Here is a 26,725-nt window from a genome sequence, read left to right as displayed (position 1 = left end):
GAAATGGGAACAGAAAGGTCTGCTCTGCTTGCTGACTTAGAGGTGAAGCGGGCATGCTTTCTACGTCTGGTGGCTCAACAGTGCCGGCACTCATCCATGCCTCAGACTGGCTCCGCTGACGCCCCAGGCCCCGCTCTGCCCCACACGGCAGGCTGCAGGCTCCTCAGGCCTTCCTGGGCTCTGTGCCTCCACCTGCAGGCCAACCTGGGGTCACCAGCAAGGGCCAGAGGGCTGTCTCAGGGCAGGCCTGAAGATGAAATCGCCCCCATACTGCCCTGAGTGCGGAGGCTGAAGGCGAAGCGCCCGGGGTCTCCGGTCAGCGGTCCCAGGGGGCTCTGACTGGGGCCATCTGAGTGCACAGGCCTGCGGGTGAGACACAAGGTCCTGGGGACAGGACCACACTGTCCGTGCTGCTGGCTGACAAGCTGGACATGACGAATTTTACAATCTTGTCAGCTCTGAGCTCCTAGGACCAGAACTGCTCTGCTTTCCTTTGGTGTTAGATCTAATTTTCATAAATCTATTAGAAATAGCAGCAGTCCTTAGCTTTTCTAAAGCTTTGGTGTGTACGGAACAAGCAACAGCCGTGGGCAAGCTTGGGAGGACCCTGCTTCTCCATTCCAATGCCCAAGGCCCCGCTCACTCACCCATGAACCTCCCCAAGTATGTGTCCACAACCTCCCTGACCGGCGCTGGGGAGGGCCGGCGGGTGGCTGGACCCTGAGAGGGAACAGGGCGGAGAAGCAGGCTTACAAAAAAAAGTTTTATTAAATGAAAGAAAAATCTGTTCGGTGGGTCACATATGAAATAGATATACAAAACTTTACATCTGATCTCACGAAGGAGCCGAAGGCAGTGGCCTTTGTCTCGATCCCCATGGGAGTGAGGAGGCGGCCTGGGCGCGGAGCCATGGGACCTGGTGTCAGGGCCCCCACGGGCCACAGCACACCGGGCGCCCCCCGGCCCATCCACGCTCTGCGCAGGTGTGCGTGCCGCGCAGCCTCACTTAAACCCTGCACACGCCGCCGCTTCCGTCAGGAGAGCCAGGACGCCGCTGGACTCCCGCGCACCATCCCCTGAGTCTCGTCGGGGCCCCAGGCCTCACCCTAAGTGACGTGCTACAGCACTGATGTCACAAGTGCCCCCCCAGCTCTGATGACAGACCCCACGCTCCAGCCCACACCCCTCCTCTGATGACAGACCCCATGCTTGGCCCTGCCGTGTGGCTCGGCTGAGCTCAATGACGGTCTCTGGTGTGGCCCGCGCTCCCCACAGCGCTGTCCTTAACAAGTTGGCCTTCCTGTGGTAACTTCTAAAAACACCTATTTCTGCAAAATAATATTTCTGCAGGTGGAGCTCTGCACACAGACACATCCTATCGTGGGTGAGCTGCGGGCTGTCCCAGGTCACATGAGGTCACCCAGCTCGGCCTCCAGCGCAGCCGCCATCTCGTCCGCCTCTGAGCTGCCCCCCTCCTCGTCCTCGCAGCTGGATGCCCCGCTAGACTCGCTGGCCGCATCCTCTTCATTCAGCTTCCTCTTGTGGCCCCTGCAACGGAAGCAGACACGCCATGATGCTCCCAGCCCTGATGGCCAGGGCCCACAGCAGGTGACACAGTGCCTGTGATGCCTGAGGACAGGAGAGGGCAGGGCGGGACAAGGCGCCAGAAAGGGACACGGGGACAGTCACCAGAAGACAGGTTCATGGTTCAGGCCTATAATCTACTTTGAGTTAATTTCTGGGTAAATTTCAGACTGTGGGCAAGACTATCTTACATTTGGACTTCTAATTGTTGCAGCACCATTTATTGAAAAGGAAACTTTAGTTATATAAGAGTATGTACATCCCCTGACACACACCTCTGGTTTGGGAAAACCTTCCAAAGAGAAGAAAACCCCCAAAAGTGCAACTCTTAGAGACACAAAAGGCACTGTCAGCAGCCACACACACAAGACGATGTCATCTATTACTCAAGCTCTATCACAAAGATGCTTCTACAACAGACAATAAACGATCTAATCGTGAGAAACACTCCCCAAACAGAAAAGAACTGACCCCCAAAAATAGAAAATTCAAAAAGGACAACAAACACTGAAAAAATAGTGCAACTTAACTGGAAAGTGAAACAGAGGTGCAGTTACAAAGCACCTCACCCCTCAGGCTGGCAGGAGCCGAGGGGAGGCCCTGGGTCCTGCCTGCGAGGCTGAGGGGAGGCCCTGGGCCTGACGTGGGAGTGGGACTGGCCCTGGGAAGCGAGTTCCCGAGCCGGGATGTGCAGCAGGCACGTCTCCCCATGAGAAGACACGTCCCTGGACGGCCGCCCAGCCGCATCCAGCAAGGTGCCATGGGGTGGGTGCTGGACGGGAGCCTGGTGCCCTCAGCTCCTCGACCAACACGCTCATGGCTTGGTGCCTGGAACTGCCCGCCACCCTGAGGTCACACTCCCCCATGCCGAGCTCAGAGGCTGAGGGTCCCCCACATCCTGTGCCTCCAGCCCCACCCAGAGGGACACATCCCAGAAAAGGAGCGGGCACCGGACACCGGACACATGTGTCTTCACAGACTTTCATCTGCACCAGGTAAGCGGAGCGTCACTCTGGACACTCTACTGTTGTCATGGTTACAAGAAGAGCTGCAGGCAGAGCAGCCTTGGGGTGAGGCGCATCTCCATTTAAAAAACCACTCCGTTTTATGCCATCACTTACAGAGAAACATGAGGTGGCGGGATGAGGAGACACGTGAACTGTAGGTCTCTGGGGCCTGAGCTCAGAGGCTGCACGGAGCAGCCGGGTCTGGGAGGGCAGTGGGCCCCCAGGGCGTCCTGCCTCATCCTAGAAACAGCCCTGCAGCAGCCACACCCACCTCAGACAGGCTGACACGGGACAGGGCACAGCCACAGGCCACAGCCGCCTTTCCCCTCCGTGCCCACAGCTGGAACTGGGCGCTGGGCCCCACGGGGCGGGGGACAGGGAAGGGCAAGTCGACCGGAAAGAACCCGTCGTCTCAGGCCCCGTTCACACCTTGAGGGGGCTGGGCTGGGAAGAGGGGAGGGTGCCAGGGTCTGGACACGAGGATGGGGCTGAGTGGGTCCCTGCAATGCTTCCAGCAAAGGTGCCAGCCAAGCTGGGGTCCAGCGCCGGGTGGGGGGAGGTGTGGATGCAGGGCCGCAGCTCTCAAACCAAATCAGAGCAGATGCAGGGCCCCGGGCTGGCACCCCACACTGCAGCGCTGACTCTGGATGTGCAGAGATGCTTGAACAGAAGTTGTTACTAAGTGTAATTAATCTGAAGCACGCATATTATTTCTCTTTGTCAAGTGGTGAACATGCAGATACATTTAGAAATAACACGTAGAGACAGTTCTGAAAGACTGCTTCCTTCTTTATCGTTCAAACCACTGCAAACAACCCTATTAACCACATTCCTCACAGGGGTACCACCTCCCAGGGACAGAACTGGAGGTCGTGTGTGTGTGCACACGTGTGCACAGCAATAACACATGTGCAGTGAACAGACGGCCCCAGGCAAGTCCTGCTCAACTGTGGATGCTGGCTCCTAGGCCCCACCTCTGGCTGCATGGCCTCAGCCGCAGCGAGACCCTGGGGACACGGGTTGTTCCTCCAGGTCCTTCTCGGCCACCTTCTACTCTGTGTGCTGGGAGACCCCCAGTGAGTCACTGGGGAGGGGGCAACCTTCCTGGAAGTAAGAAACATGAGGTGCAGAGACCCTCACGTGCCCCAAGGTGTTTCGACAAGGAGCTGAGGCCATCAGTGGTGAGCCCCCTGGGGTGGGGGTGGGGCCGGGTAGGGCCCCAGGGCAGAAGCACAGGTCCCCACGAGGGGCACTCCGGTCCACTTTTGATAAAACCTTCTCAAACACATTTGGAGACACTGCTGCCCCTCCCCTCTCAGGGCAACGGACCCTGTGGACCTCAGAGCCAGGAAGACGCAAGCCCCACGGAGATACCCGCAGCCAGCCAGGCAGGGGGACCCCGCAACCTACTGCAGCCTCCGCACAGAGATGAACGTCAACTTGCTGAACCCCGGGGGTCCATAGAAGGAAGTCTCTGGGGGACCTTGGGGTCTAGTGGGAGGGCTTGCCAGGGACGAAGGTCAGAGGCCACAGAGGCAGTGCCCGCTGGTGGAACAGGCAAGCCTTCAGTCCCGGTTACACAATGTTTGGAGTAATCTCACATCCAACACAATTGAGTTTTAGTGCTTAAATTACCTCAAAGCCTGGAAACAGCTGCAAGCCATGGTTAATAAAGGCCTGTAATTGAGACCAGCTTCCTCTCCTCCCAGCAGAACAAGCAATATTTGTGTTTTGTTTCCACAACCAGCTGCACAGTTCCCTAGGGAAACGCTAACAGATTTAATTTGGAGAAAATTTAAGGCCCGAGAGTCATCTTAGATTTGATGTGGAATAAAGCAACAACGTGAACAGGAACTCAAACACGCTTGCAAATTTCATCCCCTACGGTTCGGTGTCTGAGCACTGTGCTGAAGAAAAGCATGTAGACCCACATCTGAAGTCTGCTGCTTAGTAAATACTAAATAAAAAACTGTTATTTTGTATCAACACCTAACCCAGATCAGACAAAATCCATAAAGCACATATGTCTGAACTGCTAGTTACAACCCGCTGGGTATTTTTGGCAAAAAGAAAAGGGCAGCACTGCACATGCTAAGGTTGGAGTTTACCCATCAAGGCCACGTCGGGTGCATGTGTGTGCACGCGTGTGTGTGAACAGGTCTGTATTCCACCGCTGTCCCAGCTGCACTCACGGTGGAGTAGATGGTCACTTCCGTGCACGTGTGCATTAAATGGAGGTTATGACGGGGGTAGGGGGGTGCAGGGCAGTGCGCCGGGAACAGGGCATCGGGACGGAACGGCAACCTGGTACCACCAGGGCACGAAAGGACCTGAAAAGAATGTCTCTCTCATTTGGAAACATGGCCATTATTACAAAAATGAGGAAACACCTGATCTGATCCAGCAGTTTTGGCAAATCCTGAGCTGAGCACCCCAGGAGCGCCTGCCCTGTGGTGTGGAAAGCCGCTGGGGCCCAAAGGCTGAGCAGATGGTGCCTCCCGGGTGGGCTCCCGCCCAGTCCGGCCCTGCCACAATGGAGGCTCTGCGTGTCTTCAGAGACGCACATGTGGGGTGCGTAACATGGCACCGGGGCCCCAGGGCATGTGATCCAGGGAAGGACTGCGGGGTGAGAGGGCACGCTCCAAGAAAAGCTTATCTAGACTTCATCTGCTCGATTGCTTCTGAAAAGTCCGAGTGCGTTTCATGACAAAAGCAGCTTTCTGAGCCCTTGCGGGACAGAGCACTGGGCTCCCCTGCCCCCCACGCCCGGCGCAGATGCAGGGTGCAGGACGCCTGCACTCCCATACCCTCCGCCCTGATGGCAGAATTCCCCATGTGCGAGGACATGGGGTCAAACCATCCTGTGCGGCTGATCACCCAGAACAGAATTCACAGTTCTCGCCTCGACCCACGGAACAGCGTTTCTATGAAGCGGGGAAGCACAGGGCGCCGAGGGGGCTCCTGCACACGGAGGGCGTGGTCCCGCACCTCTGCCTGCTGCGGGGCTCTAGCAGGGCCCTGCTCTGTGCCTGCCTGAAGGGGCTGAACCTTCTCCGCAGGTCAGTTCACCCACAGGCCGGCCTGTGAGTCAGACCAGACGGCCCAGAGGACACAGATGCAGACGCCCACAGGCGCTCACACAGCGAGCCTGGACCCAGCTGCCTGCTCAAAGAGCAGGAGGAGGCCTCTGCCCTCCGGGGACCCCCTCAGGATTCCCCCCGCCCATCAGGGTCCCCGCCGCCGGGAAGACCCAACAGGATGGTGCGCTCACCTGAGCCCCCGGCTATCTGCAGTGCTCCTCTCCAGCCGGCGCCCCCGCGGCGTCCCCAGGGCCTCGGGCGATAGGCCGCGCCCCGGTTCCTCCTCCTCCGGGGGCTTCTTCTCGCTGTCGCTGTCGTCGCTGCCCTCGCCCAGGATGTCGTCCACCTGACAAGGGGCCCAGTGTCAGCACAGACGCAACATCTTCCTGTGGAACCTGCCTGGCGGCCCCTCCCCAAGGGTGGGTCTCAGCGCCGCCCGCTCCCCGGGAGGGCACGCAGCAGCTCCCTGCAGCTCCGATGTGGGGTTGGCCCCAGGCGGGAAGGGGTAGCCCGGGCTGTGCCACTACCCCCACGGAGAACTCCAACGCCCAACAAAGCACCATTTCTGCCTAAACCCTGAGTCAGGGGGGCCCAGAGCCCAGGATGACGGCTGGTGCCCCTGGAGCCCCGTCCTGGGCGTGTACCCCCCACGGCTCTATGGGGCCCACTTCCCTGCGCAAGTCGTGGACGCACAGTGGATGATGGGGATGCCTTGGAGGAAAGCCCTGGAACCAGGCTTGGCCAGGATTAAAAACCCTCTGATGAAATTTGGGTGAGGGGGGACACCCCACCCCACCCCCAAGTAGAGCAGCTCTGAGCAGGGACCACCGCCACGGCGGAGGGCTCAGATCAGCGACGTCTCCAGTTGCAAACCCACGTGTACAGCTGAGAAGGGACAAGGCACGTGCATCCGCGAGTTAAAGCGCACACGCTGAGGCGACAGTTCAAGGGCTGGCTTTGCTGTCGGGCCCACAAGGTCTTCCAGGCATCCCTGGTGGCGCAGATGGTAAAGAATCTGCCTCCAACGCAGGAGACCTGGGTTTGATCCCTGGGTCAGGAAGATTCCCCTGGAGAAGGGAAAGGCTACCCACTCCAGTATGCTTGCCTGGAGGATTCCAGGGACAGAGGAGCCTGGTGGGCTATAGTCCATAGATCACAAACAGTCAGACACGACTGACCGACTACCACTTTCACAAGGCCTTCACACGTAATCCACCCTCTTCAGTTAAGCTGAAGGCCTCCATTTCTCCCATGAAACGTGAGAACGCCCACACGGGTGGTGAGGCAGGACTCCTGTGCTGACAGATGGCACTCACTGCCCCAAACAGACCCACACGTCCACAGACATGGAGCACCCGAACTGCAAGAGTCTACATCTCCTCTGAGAGGAGGCCTGCAGCGCACCCGAGAGCGCCGCGGTCCCCGGGTGGGGTCAGAAACCTGCCCCCTGCGCTGCCCACACACTGACCAGTCACGTCCCACCAAGCTGCCCCCAGGTGGACAGAGGGCAGTGCGGGCTCACCTCCTTGTCCATGCTCTCCAAGTCCTCCTTGCACAGCGTGTACAGAGGCATGGTTTCCGACATGCTGGGCTGGCGCTTCCTCCGGGAAGGACCAGGCTGCTCCCCATCCTGACTGTCGGGCAGCTCATCACCAAACACCTGCTGGGGGCGTGGCTGCACTGCCCTGGAAGGGAAGTCACAGACCGTGAGGACAGCCGGCCCGAGCCCGACTCTCAGGACAGGTACATGTGCACACACACACACACAGTATACATACACCCAGGGTGCACACACACCCAGGGCACACTTACACATACAGAGTATACATACACAGGTTATACACACGCCCGGGGTAAACATACACACAGACGGTATACATACACCCAGGGTACACACACACACACAGAGAATATACACACACCCATACAGACAGTATACATACATCCAGGGTGTACACACACACACACAGGGCATACACACACCCAGGGTACACACACACACAGAGAATATACACACACCCGGGGTACACATATACATACAGATGGTATACATACAACCAGGGTATACACACACACACAGGGCATACACACACCCGGGGTACACACACACACACAGAATATACACACACCCGGGGTACACACACACACCCGGGGTACACACACACACACAGGGCATATACACACACCCGGGGTACACACACACACACACACAGAATATACACACACCTGGGGTACACACACACACAGATGGTATACATACATCCAGGGTACACACACACACACACACACACAGGGCACACACACACCCGGGGTAAACACACACACAGAGAATATACACACACCCGGGATAAACACACACACATAGACGGTATACATACATCCAGGGTACACACACACACACACAGGGCATACACACACCCAGGGTACACTCTCACAGAATATACACATACATATGCCTGAGGTAAACACACCCACACCCACAGCATACACAGCGTATATACACACCCGGGGTACACACACAGGGCACACACATGGGAAACCTGAGCTGTGAAGACACATGCTGCCTCATAGGTGGTGCCTACTCAGGTTTCATCAGTCTTTATTTATGAAACCAAAGCCCAGCAGGTCCAGCCAGAATGCGACAGGTCAGGCTCTGCTATCCTTGGGCTGAAAGCAGACACTGACCTCCTCTCTCATCAAAAAACCACACTACTCAGTACTGGTCTGGCGGGGTGGACAGGGAGGGTTTGCCCAGAAGTCAGAGTGGGGGGATCTGCCCTCCACTTGAGGTCAAGCAGCCACAAGATCTCTGTACGGCCCCACGTCAGGTCCCAACAGCCACAGCTCTCACGAGCGTGGAGAAACGGCAATGGTATCTTTTTACTGAATACACACCTGTTAAGCCTCCCTCCAGATCCAGAAAGGGAAAGGAGGGAACATGAGCGCCCTCCATGCGAGGCAGAGGCCCGGGGCTCCACTGGGGCAGCTCCCTCAGGTGCAGACTCCACCCGGTGCACACGAGCACCTGCCCCTCACTGCCTCAGGCCGAGGCTCCCGGGACCCTGCAGGCACCACCAAGATGCTCCCTCATCCAGGGACAGGACTAGTCGGCCACCACTCCCCCTCATGGCCTCCCCTGCCAGAAGGCAGTCACACCGGGTGGGTGAGCGGCACCCGCCCTTCATCAGCCAGAGATTCCCCAAAACGCAAATAAGCCACGCTTCTCAGTACGTTTCTTTTCTACTTGGAAAACAGTCGTGTGTGACCCCATGGAGTGTAGCCCTCCAGGCTCCTCTGTCCATGGGATTCTCCAGGCAAGAACACTGGAGTGGGTTGCCATTTCCTTCTCCAGGGGATCTTCCTGACCCAAGGCTAGAACCTGGGTCTCCAACACTGCAGCAGATTCTTTACTATCTGAGGCACCAGGGAACTGGAAAATAGTTGCTCTTCATTAAGGTGGTGTTAACATGCAGAGGTTTGCTATTTTAAGAAGAATGAAAAGTGAGTATTTTAAAGACGTCTCCACTTTGTTTCCTAACGTGGCGACCACCAGTCGCCAAAGCCCCACCGCTCCCTCCAGCTCTCGACATCCCACACTGCCTGCATGGCTCCCCAGGCGGAAACACCCGCACCACCTACAGAGACTGGGGGAGATGGTCACATGGCCACGGACCACTCCCTGCCCCCGTGTCAGCAAGCCCACAGCAGTCCCCATGCTCGACCAGGGAGAAACAGAGACATGCACATGTTTACAGCAGCCCTGTTGGTCAGAATCCAGAGCTGGACATGCCCCCGGTATCCTCAGTGGGTGGATAGTCACAGGAGCTGCCACAGCTCACACCACGCTGCCCTCTGAGCAGTCAGCACAGCGACGCTGGGGCAGCGTCTCCAGGGAGCGGAGCCAGGCAGAGCTGCGAGCCGTCAGACTACCAGCCCGAGCTCTCAGACGACAGGACAGAGGTGGGCACAGACTGGAGTGGGGGTGGGGGGCTGCGGGAGTCTGGGAGGCAAGGAGTGGTGGGGGTGGCAGGGCCCGGTGGGGGTGGGGCAGGGAGGCTGTGGGGGGGGGGGACAGGGAAGCTTGGGGGGTGGCAGGGGGCCCAGAGTGGGTGGCCACTCTGGGTCTGGACCGTTGGGGTAGGCATCTCGGCTTGACATGGGCTGCAGGTCTGGAGATGTGGCCACTGGGGGGAGATGGTTAAAGGGTCCCTGGGTGCTCTGTCATTTCTGTTAACTGCCTCTTCCCATACAACCATCTCCAAAAACCTATACTTAAAAAAACAAGACATTCACAACCCGCAGCACACAGCTAACAAAGGGCATAGGAGAAGCTGTTTCAGAGGCTGACCCACTGGGAGACGCATGTGAGGTGTGCTGCTGTGGCCTTGACCTTGCACCCTGCTCTCCAGACACGGCCCTAGGCCAGCGACCCCGTGGAGCTGCGCCTGCCACATGGGCAGCCTGGACCCGGGCCCCAGCCCAGGGGCTCTGAACGGCAGCTTCTCTCCCCGCCACGGTCCCTGTGGCGACCTGCACGTGGGGATCCCACGTGAGAGGTGCTCTGCCCATGTTCCCCAATGACCTCTGACTCCAGGCCCCTTGTGGGCTGGCACCTTAGCCCAGAACCAGAACATCAAGGCAGGAGCTCCCGAGACTTACGACTCCCAAACAAGCATCAGACGGAAGCAACTGCCCAACGGTTATGGTGTCTGGTCACAATCGGGTTGCCCTGGGGTTCCGGCTCAGAACTTGGCCAGCATGCTGCCCCCAAGAGTGCAGCCCACCCTGCCCTCTGCACACGCGTGGGCGAGGCGCCAACTCCAGGAAACAGCACCAGAAAGGGGGGATGACCCAGGGGGTGGTGTGGGCCGGGCGCTCGGAGGCGAGTCCTGCACCCCGTCGGGCTCACCCTCACAAGGAGGAACCTCAGAGACGGAGCTCACTGTCCATGAGCTCACATGATGAGAACAGCTCGGTGTAAGGATGCACGCACAGTGAGCATGCACCACGCGGCGACAAGCCGGATGTCCCACACACGCACGTGGGCAAGGAGCCACAAGATCAGCTCCACAGAAGGAGAGCCCCGTGAAGCTTCTTGGATGACAGAATACAGAGCTGCACCCCAAAATCCAAATGCTGTTTAGGATAACCTGCACGAGTTACTCTAGAAATACTGGGCCGCTTTTGTCCAGATAGCGCAACCTCCACAGACACGTGCCGAGGCCAGCACAGCTCCAGGGCCCCCCTCAACGTGCCACCCAAACACCTGCTCTCTGTCAGGAAGGACCTGAGAGAACACGACGGTCACCGTAAAAAAAACCCTGGCAGGTCACATGTCCACATGGACGAGGGGCCAGCACCACTCGGCTGCCAGCACGGACCAGCATGTCCTGAACCCAGGCAGTGATGCAGCCTTCTGACAGCGACCGCCACCCTGGAGGACCCAGGCAGAGCTCCCAGAAGCCAGCCAGGAAGAAGCAACAACTCAGGATGCAAGACGACAGCCAGCGAAGTGGAGGCGGGTCCACAGGGCTGCAGAGGCCGGAGGTGCGTCAGGGCGCAGCCGTGTGTCTGAGACAGGCCAGGGCCGGGAGGCGAGGGGCCAGAGCATGCCAGGCGGGACCATGGAGCTCGACGAGCCTTTGGCGAAACAACTAACTGCCCCATTTATCAGAGTCAAAGATGTCCATGACCTTTAACCCAGCTAGAAAGCAACTCCACGGGAACAAAAACAGCACACAGGGTCACAATGCATCTATTTAAATGATTACATATCACGTCGTCATGAAAAAAAAAAAAAAATCAAAGCTCTATCAGTGACCACGCTTTTAGTTTCAAATAACAAAACCACCAACCAACACCCAACTGAAACTGGCCTCAACCACTGAGTGCATCTGTCTGTCCACACCCGGAGCCCAGCATCAGGACAGACACACAGCCTATGGTCTCCAGGGCCCGTGTGTCTGCACAGGGCTGGAGCTGCTCCCGACAGGCCCATCCCGTGTCCTGGGGATGCAATTGGCAGGGCAAAGCGGGAGGGCCAGGGCTGCCTCCTGCTCCCTTGCTGGCCCTGGGCAGAGGAGGGCTGCATACCCGTCCAGGCAGAACCATGCCTCCTCCGGCCCAGCCCTGCACCAGACAGACAGGAGACAGGGCAGAAGGCCTGGCCCCAGCCTGCCCCACATGCAGCCTGCTCCTCGTGGCCAACCGTGGCCCAGGGGTACCTCCCTGCAAGTGGGTGCAAGTACCTGAAGGAGGAGAGCCCCGCGTGGGGCAGGGCACCGGGTGGCCCGGGGCCCGAGGCAGCTGTGCGGATGAGTTTGCCTGTGCTGGCATCGTAGATCCGGACTTCAGGACCAGGCGGGGCCTTGGGATGCACGGGAGTCGGGTGGAACAGGGCGGTGGGGAGGAGGCTCTGCCTGTCGGGGAAGGACGCGGGGCTGTCCTCCCTATGGGCGAGAAGAAGGGCCGTGAGAGGGGCTGGAACCAACAGGACCCCGGCAACCCCTCCTGCCGGGACCGTGACTCTGCACATGGGCACGCGGTTCCTGGTCAGGCCTGGGGCTCAGCCGCGGCCTCGGACATAGGGCAGCCTTCTCGGCACTGCTCTCTCTTGGGCTGTTTGCAGCCCTCCCTCTAAACCCAGTGCCCGCTCTGATGGAGAGGGGCGCCCGCGAGCCCAGTCCCCCTATACCACAGCCCTCACGCCTCTGCACCCGCCCTCCCCCAGCAACCACCTCCCTCCATGCTGGACTCTGCAGAGACCCCGGGATGCAACAGAAGCATTCCCAGCCTCGAAACACCTGCAAACCAGGAATCACGGGGGAATGCCGTCTCGTGTCTTAGAAGCAGTGATTCTGCCCCTTCTCCAGGTGGTGCCAGGGAGAAGGGCTCTGGGTGACAGCCCGCGTGGCGGGGACAGGGGAGAGACAGGCGGGCGTCTCCGCAGACCGGCCGCCCGGAGCTCACCTCTGCGCCCTGCCCTGGTCGTCGCGTAGCGGGAACAGCTGCTCCTCCACCCTGTCCCAGCGCTCCAGGCAGCTCCACAGCCAGTCGGGGTTGACCACGTGCAGCTGCCCGCACTCCTGGGCCTGGCGCACCTTTTCCGTGCCTGTGGGCAAACTCATCCACTCAGAGCCGCGAAGCGGGGGTGCCGGGGTGGAGCCGGAGGGGCCGGGGTGGAGCCGGAGGGGCGGGGCCTGTCCTGGGATGCTCCCGATCTGCCCGTGCTGCCTCTTGGCCCCCAACCAGAGCTTCCGGCCCGGGACTTCAGGACTCGGGGACACCTGGACCCCCCACTCGGTGGCGGAAGGGCTAAGGGTGACTCACCGGCCCGCGCGGCGATAAGGTGGGTGGGCCGGGCGGGGTCGTCGGGGTCGAGCACGAGCTGGGTGAGGATGCGCGCGCCTAGCGCCCGGGCGTGGTAGTGCTCCCGCGTGCGCTCCACGGGGAAGTTGGTGGGGTGCAGCCCGCTGAAGATGATGGCCACATCCGCCAGCACCTTGCTGCGCAGCTCGGGGACGATCTTTCGTATGTCAGGGGCCTCGGAGCTCTCGCCACTGAGGAAGCGGTCGTACTTGGCGTAGTAGTCGGAGTGCACGCGGGCAAGGATCTCCTCCAGGTGCACCAGGTGGTCGTCGTCGTCCGCGTCCTCCTCCTCCTCTTCCTCCATGCTCTGGTCCAGGGACTCGCCCACCGTGATGCCCGACTGTTCGCTGTTCTGGGACTCGGTCTCGGCCTCCTTGCGGTCGGTGCAGCCGCCACCCAGAGCGCACAGCCCGTCCCGCTCCCCGTCCTCCTGCGCGTCCGCCGGCACACCAGTGCCAGGCTCCCCACAGTGGTTGGCGCCCGCGAGTCGCTCCCCGGCTGGACCTGGGGGGCCTCCCTGCTGCGTGGCCTTCCCAGCTTCACGGGAGGCCTGGGGCTTCCTCCGGGTCCTCCTCTCCCTGCTCTCCCCATCGGAGGGGGTGGGCGAGGGCTGGCCCTCAGACTCGCTGCTGCTCCCGCTGTCGCTGGGCACGTCCGGGTCTGGGTCGGGGCCAGCTGGACCCCGCATGGGCCTCTTCTCTGGCGGGGTCTTTCCGCGCAGCTGGGCGCCCGCCGAAGACCCACGGCCGTCAGTCGAGGGGGTGCAGGTGGTGGGCCGGGCGGCCCTTTCCTCCTCCTGGCAGGGCCAGACCCCCCGAGGGCCCAGGCCCCCGTTGAGCTCCCGGGTGGGCCTCCCAAGGCCATTACTCTCCACTGCAGACGCTGGTCTTCCTTCCTCGGAGTCCCTGATGGACAGAGGCTGCTCTGCGGCATCGGCACCTTCAGGAGGATCGACCAGGCGAGGACACAGGGGACAAGGCCACCATTACTCAGCGAGCGACAGGAAGCCTCCTGTGGACATGCTGCCTGCCTGCGCCTGCAGCTCCAGCCACCTCTAGACGGCGGCACACACCGGGAGGCGGCCGGCAGGCAACCACTCCAGGCTGGCCGCCTCGTCGGTCACTGTGTTAGGGGCTCCACAGGGTCCGAGATGTGCGGACCACTCTTGGCTCCCAGGCTGTGGTCAGACGGGCCCTGCCTCAGCCATGCAGGGCACCCTGGGGCCTCCCTCCCCCTGCCAGGTCTCAAAGTTCTGCTTCAGCCCTGCAGCGATAACTGTATTCTGAAAATAATTTAAAAGCTAAAGATCATCAGAAACACTTTAAGCTGAAACTTCAAACCTTCTCCAGAATCCGGGCTCAACTGGCCCGAGGGGCTCTGTGCAGGTCTGGGCAGGACGCAGCGGCCCTGCCTCTGCAGGAGCCCCCAGACCACACCCCTGGGCCGAGCTGTTCTTTCCAGGGACAACTGGGAGGAAAGGGAGCGTTCAGATGCATTAAGTCAAGCAGCATTCTTCACTCTTGACTCAACAGGAAAAAACGCTCAGGCTAATATTGTTACACTGAAAGTAAATACTATCAGTGTAACAAACAAACCCACACAACCTCTCTGACACTGAAACACAAGTAACGGAACAAAACCAAACGGAGCCCCAAATGAGCAGCAGCCACAGCTGAGACGGGACCAAGGCTGGCACACTCCCCGATGGCCGGGGACCACCCACCTCTCTTCCTTGCTGGGGGCTCCCGGGGCGCAGATGGGGCATGGATGTCCCCAATGCCCTGGAAGTAGACGTACTTCTTCACAGTTATCAGGTTGGGGGCGAACTTCCAGACATCTTCTCGGTCGTCGATGATGCAAACCATGGAGTCTCCACAGGGAAAGAGGTTTCTGAAAGTAAACATGCATCACTATCACCTCTTATGAAAGTCACCACCCACCAAGCATTTATATTGTCTCTCAGGTGGAACCAACAGACAGCAGACTAACCTGGACCAGGCGTGAGCCACATGGAAGGGCTTGTTTAAAACACAAGACTCTCAAGATTTCCAGAGAAAGTGACACTAAGATCACTAACACTTCTCCACTGTGGCGCTCCTCAGGGCAGGAGCAGGAAGCCCTCTGCCCAGGGGAAGCTGGAGTGGACCAACGAGCCTGGCTGTGTCCCCGCCCAGCACACCATCGGCCCACGCTCCGTGAGAGCTACCGGCTCCAGGTGGGATGCAGAGCCCCACTCACATCTCAGCTGGGCGTGTACGTGACATCAGGACAGAACAGTGATGCTGGGGTGCTGGGGGGGCAGACATGTCACCAAGGATCCAGAAAGCCCGAGGGACACAGGCCCGCTCTGGGGTCTCGTCACCTGGTTTCTGCCCCCAACACCAACATTGACAGGCAAGCGTGAAGACACGAGAGTCAGAGGACAAGTGCTTCCTGCCCGTCTTCCAGGCCCGAGGAACAAACCCAGCAGAAGCACCTGCCACTGCTCAGGTTTTCTAGCTGCCACTAAAGGCAGGAAAAACGTTTACATGTCCGAAATGATTTTCTGTGAGTCTGTTTCCATAGGCACAGGGTACCAACAATGACCTACACTGGGGATGCTTTCAGCACATCTAACTCCAGCGAGACCAGGAACAGCTCGCGGCCAGAAACCTGCACCGCCAAGCACCCCTGCCTGGAGCTGCCAGGAACCCTGTCCCTGGACACCCTGTCCTCAGGCAGCTTCTCCCCTGACAAGCATCGCACCTTCCCTGGTCTCTGTATCTGCTCATTCGGATGCTCAACTGGTAAACATGAGCACTGTTTCCGGATGAGTACTCTCAGGCTCTCTTATGTACCACAGACGTGAACAGAACATCCTAAATCTGAATCTCGAAATGTCAGCTAAGGGTGACCAACACTGGCCAAAAGACCACACCCGAGACAGCGGTATGTACCCCCTTATCGGGGGGGAGGCTGCCTCTCTCTGGGTAGAAACGGGAAAATTCCTTACATAGGGTGAGCAAAAAATTCGCACAACAGGCCTTCAGTGAAGGATCAGAGGCCAGGACGGGAGGGGCCCGTGGGGTGGAAGGAGGCAGGACACTGATGTCAGGGTCGGCACATGCGAGGCCATAAAGGAATCAGGCCCCAGAGGTGGCTGGGGTGCCCCAGGAGCCCCACCCCAGGCGCTTGCCACACACCTCTGACCCCGCCCCACGCACACTCCCACACGTGCGATCCCGGGCTCCGGCCCGAGCCCCCCAGGAGCCATCGCTGCCTGGACTTTCAGAGAAAGCAGAGAAGGGAGGGATCTGGTTAGAAGACAGTGGCTGTCCACATGCTGGAGTGGACGCTGGGGACCGGGAGAGGAGATACAGAACCAGAGGCCTGATGCTCCAGATGCAGACTTTACGACAGGAAGCGCACAGCCAGGTACCTACCTAAGGTTCCCTGTTTTGGAAAACGGGTCAATACATTCGTCCCTCGATAATATTCGATGAGAAAACAGCTTTTTCTCAGGGTCTAAAAAGCCTTTGAGAAGAAAACAGGACAAGGTCACATGTCTGAGACGCGCTGCCGTCCCACCGCATGCGAGACGGGAAGACACGGAGCCTGCCCCGCCTTAGGAGAAGGGGATCGGTCCAGATGCTGATGGAGCGCCCCCCACCCGGATCCTGCTGGCTCAGCAGGTGGGGTGAACATAGCTCAGTGCGGCCCCAGGAGCCCAGGGCCTGCTGGTGACCAGCACGGGGACCCCACCTGTGCCACGGCTCCCGGGAGGGGCCTACGGCCTCTGTGCGTCCCAGGCCAGTGAATTCGTACAGCAGAGGGGAGAGCAGGGCGTCCGGGCAGCGCTTTGAAACTCGCTCCCGACAACAGAACCTCGTGGACATGGACGAGGAAGCACCTAACCAGCGGCATGCAGCACCGCTCAGCTGTTCTTGGGCTCACTGTGCGCCCACCAGACCCCCCGCCCTGTGACAGAACCCCGAGGTCAGACTCGACACCCATGTCGACTGCTGTCTATGTCAACCGAGATGGACATGTCCCCGGTGACCAGGCTGGCAGCCCTGAGGGCCTCTGCCTGTATAAGAAAGCCCTTACAGAGAGCTCCTACTTCCCCACGTGTCTGTGATCCTGACCCTCCTCTCCAGGGGTCCGTGGTGTGCAGCTGACAGAGGGACAGGGGCTTGCACTCAGGACTGGAGCGTGACTGCTGGCTGGGCGGAGTGGAGGTTCTGGAGGACCGGCCTGCCCGCGCCCCCACCACCACTGCGGGGCCGAGGAAGAGTCAGGCAGAGCCTCTGACCTTCGCTCCATCTGCAGGGCCCACCATTGAGAAGGAGAGGACCACATCCGCACACCGGCCGTGAGTGTCTGGAGCAGGACAGAATACCGCGGGGTGCTCACCTGCGATGGTGTGCGCGTACAGCCGGCTGCCAAACGTGAACACGTGCAGCTCGTACAGCCGGGCCACCTTCTCCAGGAACTCCTTGCAGTGGGGACGCAGGCGCGTGTGCAGCATGGGCTCGCCCCGGCCCAGCTGGAAGTGGAAGATGCCCTGCAGAGCGGAGGTCCGGTCAGAGGGCAGCACTGATGGGCGGCAGGTGACCGCTGCCCGGCCGGGGGCTACAGGGAGAGTCAGGGCAGCACAGCCTGCATGCCACAAACACCTTCCTCTCTCACACTCTGTAAGGGGGCTCAGCCCTTTCCTGCAGTAACCGCCCGGGTGAGCACTCCGGACAATCACAGTGACTGCCCAGAACAGCCAGGTGACCTGCGATAGCTTCCTGTGACAACTATGGTTCCTCAGCTATCTGAGGACCAGGCACCAGGGACCTCGCCAAGTGTCTCAGGACAGTGGTGGACACGCATGTCCTAACCATTTCACAAGCACCCTGAGTGGGTCACTTCACAAGGAGCAGGCAGCCAACCACCGCAGACTCCAGGGTCTATCCACAGCACCTCCCGGAGTCAGAGATGAAGGTAAGCGAAGAGCCCCACACAACTCAGCCTAACTCCCTTATAGCTGTAAGATGCAACTCCACTGACTTACGGCACAAAAACCAGGTCCACCTTTAGGAGACAGATGAGATCAGTAACTCCAACCTGCTCACACGTGACCAACATGCACGAGAGTCTACTCTCCTTAGAAAGTTAAACTCTGATCCTTTTAATTCTGTTTATCATTCATTTTCCCAGTAATAATAAACTCAAAAAGAAAAGGAAATGACTGAGGCATTGTTAAGTTTTCATGGGCTGTAACTGTCACACTGTTCACGGTGGGGCTACTCTGGTAAAACACTTGGGAGTCGAGATGATACAACCGCCCCCGCCACCCCAGCCCCACGCTAAGCGGTAAATCGTCTGAACGCTGCAACAGAAAAATCCTCAAATCCCAAGTGAGGGTCTCCGAGGTTAAGGGTTCAACCCACCTCTCTAGGTCCTGCCTGCCAGGTGTCCTGCAGGTCTGGGAGCAGCAGTGGCGGGGGATCAGGGGGGCACAGGGAAGCTGCCAGCAGTGGGCATGGTCCACGTGGCCCCGGGAACACCTTACTACCACACATGCTCATACTGGGTGTGATGCAACCATTCAAACTCTTATGAAATGAATGGAAATGTCCCGCTCCGCGGCAGACAAGCCCCAAGTGGCTGCAGTCGCCACCGCGGTGCCCCATCCCTGCCCACCCAGCTCTGCCGCCTGTGAACGCAGTGGTCATGATGCAGGAAACCCTGAGACACATCCGCAGGTGACGGCACAGCCAGCATGGAGACCTGTCGGGACAGAAGATCCCACGACACAGAAACACTAGCCATCGAACACCGGCGCTGCTCTGTGGGAGAGGGTCCACTCCAGCCCCCACCAGCTCTCCACTGTTCCCCCACCGTGGCCATGAGCTCGGGGCAGAGCCTGCTCACTTCCTGAGCCCAACACCCAGGCTCCTTCCGAGGACGCCCGCAGCCGCCCTGCTGGCCGCGCCCACCCACGCTCACCTTGTTGGACATCTGCTGGCAGTGCTGCTCCGTGGTGTGGATCAGCGTCTGGTCCAAGTCCACCATGAGCACCAGCTTCCTGTTGCGGTGCAGGCGCTGCTGGTCTTCCCTCCCCAGCTTTTCAGCTTGCTACAGCCAGGGAGGGAAAGAGAAGTGACTGAGGAAGGCCGTGCAGAGGCAAGGTGACACTCCGTCTTCTCAGGAAACAGAACAGGAAGGTGGGGGTGCCCACCACACCCATGCGCCCAGCAGCCCGGAGTTGATGCCCTGGTGCCTGAAGCCTGTTCCATTTGCTCGAATGTCCTCAAGCCACTCTGACCGTGACTACTTCTAGTTGCGTATGGACCAGTGATAGGGGGCGGACAGGCAAGAGGCTGAGTCTATACAGAGTCACTCAGGGCGGGGTGCACGAGGACTGAGATGCCATGAGCCGCGGAGCGGCTGCAGCCGTCCTGATGAGCGACAGGAATCCCACCTTGTGTTCCCCAAAGAGTTTATGCAGAAAGCCAAGAGCTACCCCGTTATAGCAGAAACAGCGGAAACACTTCCTTCTCTTTTCTACCTCAGACTTCCTTGTTTTGTCTTAAACACGCTTACATACTTATGCTTAGATTTCAGTAATTCAGAGAAGGCAGAATCACGTCTCTGGTATTTCGTCTTCTCCACGAAACACAAAGTAGGCATGTGTCGTTTACAAGCACAGTGTTTTTACCAACAGCTTACAGAAACGCAGAGCTCCAAGGCTCCTTCAACAAGACAAGAAGCCAGTCCTCACGGGGCCCGTGCTGGTGCCCGGTCCTGGCGACACTTGTGCCCGTGTGGGCCCTGACTCAGCATCAGGAGGCCTCTGGTCAGCATGGCCACATGACTCTCGCAATGTACAAGAGCAAGCTTTCCGTTCCCAGACCTCCCCGCAGCACATGCACGTCTGCTCGTGAAAGCATGCACTGGGCCCCCACGCCCCTGTGGCCAGCACCACTCAGCCGACACGGCTCACCTCCCGCACAGCCCTGCTCCCAGGCAGGAGCCTTCCAGTGCCCCCAGCTCACGACCCTGCCCGGCCGGGGCTCCCCAACGAAGGCTGTCTTCCCCTCTGAGCCCAGGCTCCGGCGGCAGCATCCCGGAGACCTCCCAACTCAAAGGCAGGGAGACAACAGGAGAGGCGCAGCCCCCGTCCAAGGCAGGCTGCTTGCTCCACAGACCATGCGTGCACTATGGTCACTCGCGACAGTGACAAGAACAGGCCTGCCGTCTCCTCCCCCGCCCCCGCCCTAACTGAGGAGTGCCCCCAGGACCACCTTCCCAGCCCTGGCCCGCCAGGACACCTACCTCGGAGCTAACCATGAGCTCGGGGACGCTGTGCACCATGGACACGGTGGCCGTGGACAGCGGCACCTGCTGCCGCCCGTTCTTGCTCTGCAGCCTGCGGAGAGATGGGCTCTGAGGCCAGGGCTCTAGCTCGCTAACTCACACGGGGACTTCAGCTTGGTTTAATTCTAGTGGACGTGCACCGCAGGCCTAATGCTAAAGTGTCTTCCCCGTCTGGAAACACAGGAACACTGATGAAGAAACTAAGTCACACTCACAAAGTTCCCTTTGAAAATAAAGGTGGTCCCAGAGGCCCCCAGCATGAGAAACAGACAGGTCCACACTGCTCCACATGCGCCAGGGGACCCTCGACCACGGGGCAAAGCCGCCCAGGCTGAGACACGCCCAGGCGGGGAGTCCAGGCCAGGCCCAGGCCGGCCCACAGGGACGAGGAAGAGGGCTCGTCACAGCTGCACGCACCACACCAGGCGCGCGCCTCCCCAGGAGGCAGCCCGGCCCGCGGCGTGTGGAGGACAGTGGCGCCGTGGCCTGCACCCCAGCCCTCGGCCCTCGCCCCCACAGGCCCCACCGCTCCCGAGCCGCCAGCACTTACTGGGTCAGGTCCTGGCCACACTCGGCGCACAAGCCCTTCATGACGACGGGGTGACTACATCCTTCTAAGCGTACCAGGACCGCCCTGGAAACGGGGGAGAACAAGCATATGTCAGCAAGAGCTGCAACCCCTGGGCTCATCGGTGCCCCAGGACTGCAGGGGTCACGCCACCCCCAGGCCATCTCTCTGGTGATAAAGTGAAGGACTTTCCCCTCCGTGGGTCCTTCACATGAAACACAGCAAAACTACCTTTGGAACAACAGAAAGGACTCAGGATGTCCAGTCAGATAACAGAAAACTGTCTCAAAATGCATGAGAAGCTTACATGGGATTCTCCTATGGTTTCTGATAAGCAGCTTAGAAAAACTGAAACGTTAATACGACAAGGAACAACTCATTAAAATACAGACAATAAATGATTCTTGTCTCCCGTAGTCATTCCCGGTCTAGAGAAAGGCTGTGATTAAATTTTTCTGACAGGACTAATATTCCTAGTTTTCATAAACACAGAAATTGCCGTTTTCTTTGTACATTCACCTCAAGCCCTCATGGCCTGGCAGCGGCCTCTGAAGGGGGCTTTCAGCTCCCCAACCTGATGGCTGTGGGTCAGCGTGCCGGGCAGGTCAGCATGGTCCCACCTCCCGACCCAGCGGGTGAGGGCCCCGGCGCCCGGCGTGGGGGGCCCTCGGGGTGTCTCCTCACAGACTCTCTGAGGCCTCTCCTGCCTCTCCCCGCCCCATCCCTGCTGTTCATGACCCGGCTCCCCGTGCCCCCCACCAGGCTACCTCAAGGCCTGTGCTGGACGGGCAGCACGGCCCCTTCACTGAGGGCCCACCGTCAGCGCCATCTCAACCCCTCCCTGAAACTGCCCCCTCACCCTGACCCTAGACAGGCTGGGGGAGTGGATGAGCCCCTGCCCTGAGCACACGCAGCTCCTCCAGGTGACCCTGCCCGTCAGCAGCGCCGGCCTGGGGTCCTGCACGCTTCACCCTCAGTTGTGGGGTGAGGCCACTGCTGCCACGGCCCCCGCCCACCTTCCCGGATCCCTTCCTGCCAAGGACCCTCCTGCGGGTGAGGGGGGAAAGGGTCTAGGACTTGTCTGAGACCGCACAGTGGAGCTGGCAAGTGGATGGAGGTGCTCCGCTCAAGGTCGAGGGTGCCCTCCAGCATCTGCTCACGGGTCGGGGCGCTGTGGGCCCTGTGGCACCTGAGCACAGCCTGCTGCCTGCCTCCTGGGACACCCGCAGGTGGCAGGCGGGGAAGAAACAGTAACTGCTCTTCCACCATGTCGCCAATGCTGCTCACGCTGTGGTCACAGGCCCCACAGACCTGCTGCCCGTGAGGCCACAGGGACACAGCAGCCAGTGGGCTCCCGGGCTGGGGGCCCCCGACACACTGCTCCTCTCGGCATGCACAGCTCGGGCTGACACTTGCTGAGTAGGTTGCAGGAACGCCCAGCCCACATTAGAGGGAAGCCAACCTGACAGTCACCTGTGTGTATCTGTGGGAGGCTGCTCCCAGGACCCATAGGTACCAGAGTCGGAGAGTGCCCTAGTCCCTTACAGAAAACAGCCCAGTGTGTGCACACAACTTCCACACACCCTCCTGTGTACACATACTCTCCTGTGTACATGGACCATCTCCCAGTCACTGGTGACACCCACCACAAGGTCAGCACTATCACAGTTGCTGGTATGTGGCAAATTCAAGCTTTGCTTTTTGGAACTTTCTGAATCCCTACCCTCACTGCTCAGATGTTCTGACCCAAAGTCAGCTGAACACACAAGTGGGGAACTTGTGGACAGGGAGGGCCGATTACATTTGCTGTAAATTACAGGACCACTCAGATCTGCCCTCCAGGGTCAGAGCTGGGTACGACACTATCTGTCCAGCTGACTTCTGTATCTCTGTTTGGGCTTAAAAAATATCCCCCCAAAGAGATGCAGTCCCCAGAGAGGGAAAGGGGGTCAGACAGGAGCAAGAGCCACATCCTTTTAGCACGAGATGTCCTCCCTCTTCAGCTCTGCAGACCTTGCCACGGGCAGGGTCGTTCTACCCTCAATACACTGCACAGTCAAGGGACTGACGTGCTGTGAACTCCAGAAACACTTCAACCAGGGAGACGAGCCTCAGAATGGCAAGCCAGTCACCAACACAGGCCAACCTCCCCAGCAGGTACCTGAGGAGAGGCCACAGGACAATCATCAGTGCAATCCCCACACAAGGTACTCCCCTCAGCACACAAGGACCAAGCTCTCTGGAGGTTTCTGTGCTCAGGAGCGTCTGTCTGCTCTAACGGGGAGCTCAGAGGGCACCAGCTGTGTTGGAAGGAGTGCAGCGTCAGGGAGTGGGTCCCAGGGCGCTGCCAGCTACTGGATCTGGGCGGGTCAGACGGGTGAGGGGTGAAGGGACCTCTTCAGAGCGGTAAATGTCTGACTACTGAAGAGCACTGGGTGGCAAGACATTCAGACCACAGTTCCACTGAAAGGAAGCAGGACTTGAGAAAGGCTGATTCCAGGGCTGTGTCAGGAAACAGGACCTGGAAGGGTGCCTGCTACCTAGTCCAGGATAATCTGCGTGTTGAGAAAGTAACTGGAATGGACTATAATTCACTGAATAAGCACCCATGAGTCCACGCCAATAAGTTACTTTTTCTTACAGTAGAAAGCCAACCAAGAAAGGAAGAAGAAACGAAGGAATTAAAAACATCACCACTGTACAATCCTGATACAAACAGGAGATTCAGACAGACAGGCTACCGGGCACAGATAATGCTAGTTGGATGTCAAGAAAAGACGCAAGCACGCACCTACACAGCCTCCTCCTGTGCCGGTCCTTATCCATCACCAGGCTTGTTTTCTTATTATTTTATGTGTATATTTTCCTTTCCTTTGGAGACTTCAATGTATCCACATGAATTGAAAAAAAAAGCAGACAAGTAAAAAGAAAGGACAAATAATTAACAGAAATACTTTCTGCTAACAGTGCCTTGTCAGAGTATTTCCAAATCAAAATAATTTCAATCCACATAAATACGCATTACGAGAACAGAAACAGACTTTTATTCCATCTACTTCCCGCACGGGGATGCTCCGGGTGAAATGCAGCCTAAGCAGACAGCAGTGTGGAGGAGACCCGGGGAAGCCCAGCAGGGACCAGGCTGGTGTGTCAGAACCTGCTGGGACCCCGTCCCCTCCTCTGTCTAAAAGGTCAGAACAATCCCCACTCTCCCCGACAGTGTGAGCGCTACAGAAACACGCAATCCCATCACAGGTCAAAAGAGCGTCTGCCATCTCCACTACATCCAGAGACAAGGTCTCTGTGTTCCTGGAACTGTTCCCTGCCGGAGAACAACCTCTGGTGTGGTCAGGAGGAGGCCAGCTGGTGACAGTGATGACGAACACAAGGACAACTCCGGCCACAGAGCCTGGCTCTGGGCTGGTGCTTTACACACCCTCTCACACCTGCGTTCCAGGAGAAATGCTACCACTGCTCAGAGTCTCAAAAGGCCCCGGGATGAACCACTGCAGTAAGATACCCCAAGACCTGAAACACCAAAAACACACAGAAGAGAAAATTACCCACAGCTGGGACCTCATCACTAGGCCAGCTACTGGGCTGACTGGCATTACCTGACTGGGCTCCTCTGCTCTGCAGGACGGCTGCACGTGAAGGCTCACTAGCTGCTGTGACCAGTAACCGGCCTGCCTGGGCCTCGGGGTCGTTTCCATGCAGTCAGAGTAACAGAACAACATGGAGCAGAGGTCTTTCCCTCAGGGTTTTCTACCCAGTGAAACAGCAACATCAAACAGCATGTCCATTGTCCAGGTGGTGGGTTTACAGGCTCCTCAGGGCCCAAGCAATGGTCAAGGAAGACCTGACTTCAAAGCAATGCTGAAAGCACACCAGGGTGTCACACACAGCAAGCCTCTCCCTCGTAAGGCCAGGCGGATGGCTCTGGCGGTGGCAGATGAGAGTGCAGCCCAGCCACCTCCCCTGCACTCTGCGGCAGGTACAGATGGCTGAAGACCTGGCTCCGTCTCCAAAGATGAGAGAAGAGAACTGGACGCGGGATAAGGTGCCCCGGACTGCGAGGCAGGCAGGCTCTAGCCGTGTGGAACCAGGTGGAAAATGTTCAACAGTCAGAGAATGAACTTGTGCCACTGGGAGAGCAGCAGGGGCCGGGGCCCACCTCTCCAGGGGAGGGCCAGGATGGGGAGAAAGGGAACTGAGTGCCCAGGGCACTGGGCCCCACAGAGGGACACTGCACCCCAGCCACGGAACAGGAGGCAGGGATGCTCACCTGCCCCAGGTTTCCGTCCCTGCAACGGAAACACCAGTCATGTGTACACAACTTTGCGCACAACACTGGTCAACTTATAAAGAGGTTCATACACTTCAGAAAAGAAAAAAAAAATCCCTTCACAAAGTTATAACAGGGGCAGGACAGCAAGAGCCGATGGCAGGAGAAGACACTACTGCTTGCCCTGACCTACCTTGCCAGAGCCGCACCCCCTTCCTGAGCTATGAAGCAGAACTGCCAGGTTTTACAACCGCGCTTCACAAGGTTTACTAGGACCTTAACAAGTGCACGCCTCCCAACAATTAACGCTGTGACAACAAGCAAGGAGCACGCCTGCTTCTTCCTGTATGCGCTATGACCCCTAGTTTTCCTGACTTATAAACGTGAAGTCTTGGGTGGAGACACCTGTCACAGACAGAAAAGAATGCAACTGTCTTTCAAAAAGTGCAATTTCGGTGACACAGGGATTTTTTTTTTTTTTTTTCAAGTTTGCTGCCTCCGATCAGTAGATAACTAGCAGGGACTGTCATCCAGCCTTCGAAAAACAGGCAGAGGCGCAACTGTGCGCCCTACCTTCCAAAGTTCTCCCCGAGCGTAGCCCCTTCAGCTGCAGCTCGGGAGACCCTGTCCCACCCAGTGCCTAGCCCAGGTCCCCCTCCCGGCCCAGGCCCAGAGCTCCCTCCAGACCTGGCTTCCTCCCCCGTTACCACTCACCCGGGGGCCACCACCTGGCCCGGCTGCGCGCACAGTTCTCGCACCACGCCCGCGCGCTCCGACCTCAGCCTGCGCTCCGCGCGCACGCAACCTCCGGAGCCAGTGCGGACAGGGGCGGGCCCGGAGGGCTGCGTGGAGGCGGCGGCCTCGCACACAGCCAGCACAGAGCCGATGCGCACGGCAGTGCCAGCCGCCACCCTCCACTCGAGCAGGCGCAGCGGCCCGGGGCCGGGGCAGCGCACCTCGGCTACGGCCGGCGGCTGGGAGCCCTCGGCGGGAAGGCGGCCGCCGGGCGGCGCCTCCATCGCAGCCGGGCGGAGACGCTACGGAAGGGCGCCGGCAGACGCTCAGGGCCCGGCGCCCCTCGCCGCGGGCGGGAGACCCCGGCCCAGGAGGGGACAACGGCGGTAACGCTGCGATCCTCAGCCCCGCACCGGCTTCCACCCACCGCCCGTCCCGCGCCGACTTCCGGGACAGCGTGCGTAGTCACGTGTCGCCGCGCGCGCGCGTGCGCCGGGGGCCGTGGCGGGCGCACGCCACGCGGGGCCTGAGAGGCCGGCTGGTCCCCGGAACCGGCCGCTGCCTGGAGGGCGCGGGCGGGGCTGGCCCTGCTGGGAACGAGGCACCTTCGCTGCGTTCACCCCGTGAGCACCAGCATCCGGGACTGGCGACGGCAGGCAAAGCGGAGCCGCCGGGCCGCAAAGCGTGTCAGGCGCTGCGGCTGTAAGTCCTGGGACTACGAGTCCCGGCGTCCAGCGCGCCCCGCGGGATC

General features: G+C 59.3%; 1 protein-coding gene across 4 annotated transcripts; it reads right to left on the bottom strand.

The window, feature by feature from the left end:
- Nucleotides 1–749: 749 nt before the first annotated feature.
- CTDP1 (CTD phosphatase subunit 1) lies at nt 750–26,725 on the bottom strand. 4 transcript variants are annotated; one of them, XM_070453008.1, is made up of 14 exons: nt 25,954–26,036; nt 23,746–23,834; nt 20,937–21,020; nt 20,345–20,438; nt 19,016–19,144; nt 17,432–17,582; nt 16,462–16,552; nt 14,763–14,929; nt 13,001–13,978; nt 12,641–12,782; nt 11,920–12,120; nt 7,194–7,356; nt 5,863–6,017; nt 750–1,548 (listed from the first exon to the last, which is right to left on the bottom strand). In XM_070453008.1, exons 2-14 carry the CDS (start codon nt 23,778–23,780, stop codon nt 1,407–1,409), a joined length of 2,532 nt encoding a protein of 843 aa, XP_070309109.1. In that variant the 5' UTR covers nt 23,781–23,834; nt 25,954–26,036; the 3' UTR covers nt 750–1,406. The 4 variants fall into 4 exon arrangements, with proteins under 4 accessions (XP_070309109.1, XP_070309108.1, XP_020731287.2 ...); XM_070453007.1 differs by lacking the exon at nt 25,954–26,036 and adding an exon at nt 24,569–25,916 and having other exon boundaries at nt 23,746–24,482; XM_020875628.2 differs by lacking the exon at nt 23,746–23,834 and having other exon boundaries at nt 25,954–26,725.

Source organism: Odocoileus virginianus, chromosome 22 (genome assembly GCF_023699985.2).
Source record: "Odocoileus virginianus isolate 20LAN1187 ecotype Illinois chromosome 22, Ovbor_1.2, whole genome shotgun sequence".
Classification (NCBI taxonomy): Eukaryota; Metazoa; Chordata; class Mammalia; order Artiodactyla; family Cervidae; genus Odocoileus; species Odocoileus virginianus.
Note: the sequence above shows the minus strand (reverse complement) of the source record. Positions and strands in the feature narration are given on the sequence as shown.

Excerpts from the sequence above, each read along its gene's own strand:
- CTDP1 (XM_020875628.2), bottom strand. The coding sequence starts at position 26,258 with ATGGAGGCGCCGCCCGGCGGCCGCCTTCCCGCCGAGGGCTCCCAGCCG. Across the intron at positions 20,439-20,936 it reads TGTGGCCAGGACCTGACCCA|GCTGCAGAGCAAGAACGGGC; the intron begins GTAAGTGCTGGC and ends ATCTCTCCGCAG. Across the intron at positions 12,121-12,640 it reads GACCAGGGCAGGGCGCAGAG|GGAGGACAGCCCCGCGTCCT; the intron begins GTGAGCTCCGGG and ends TCTCGCCCATAG.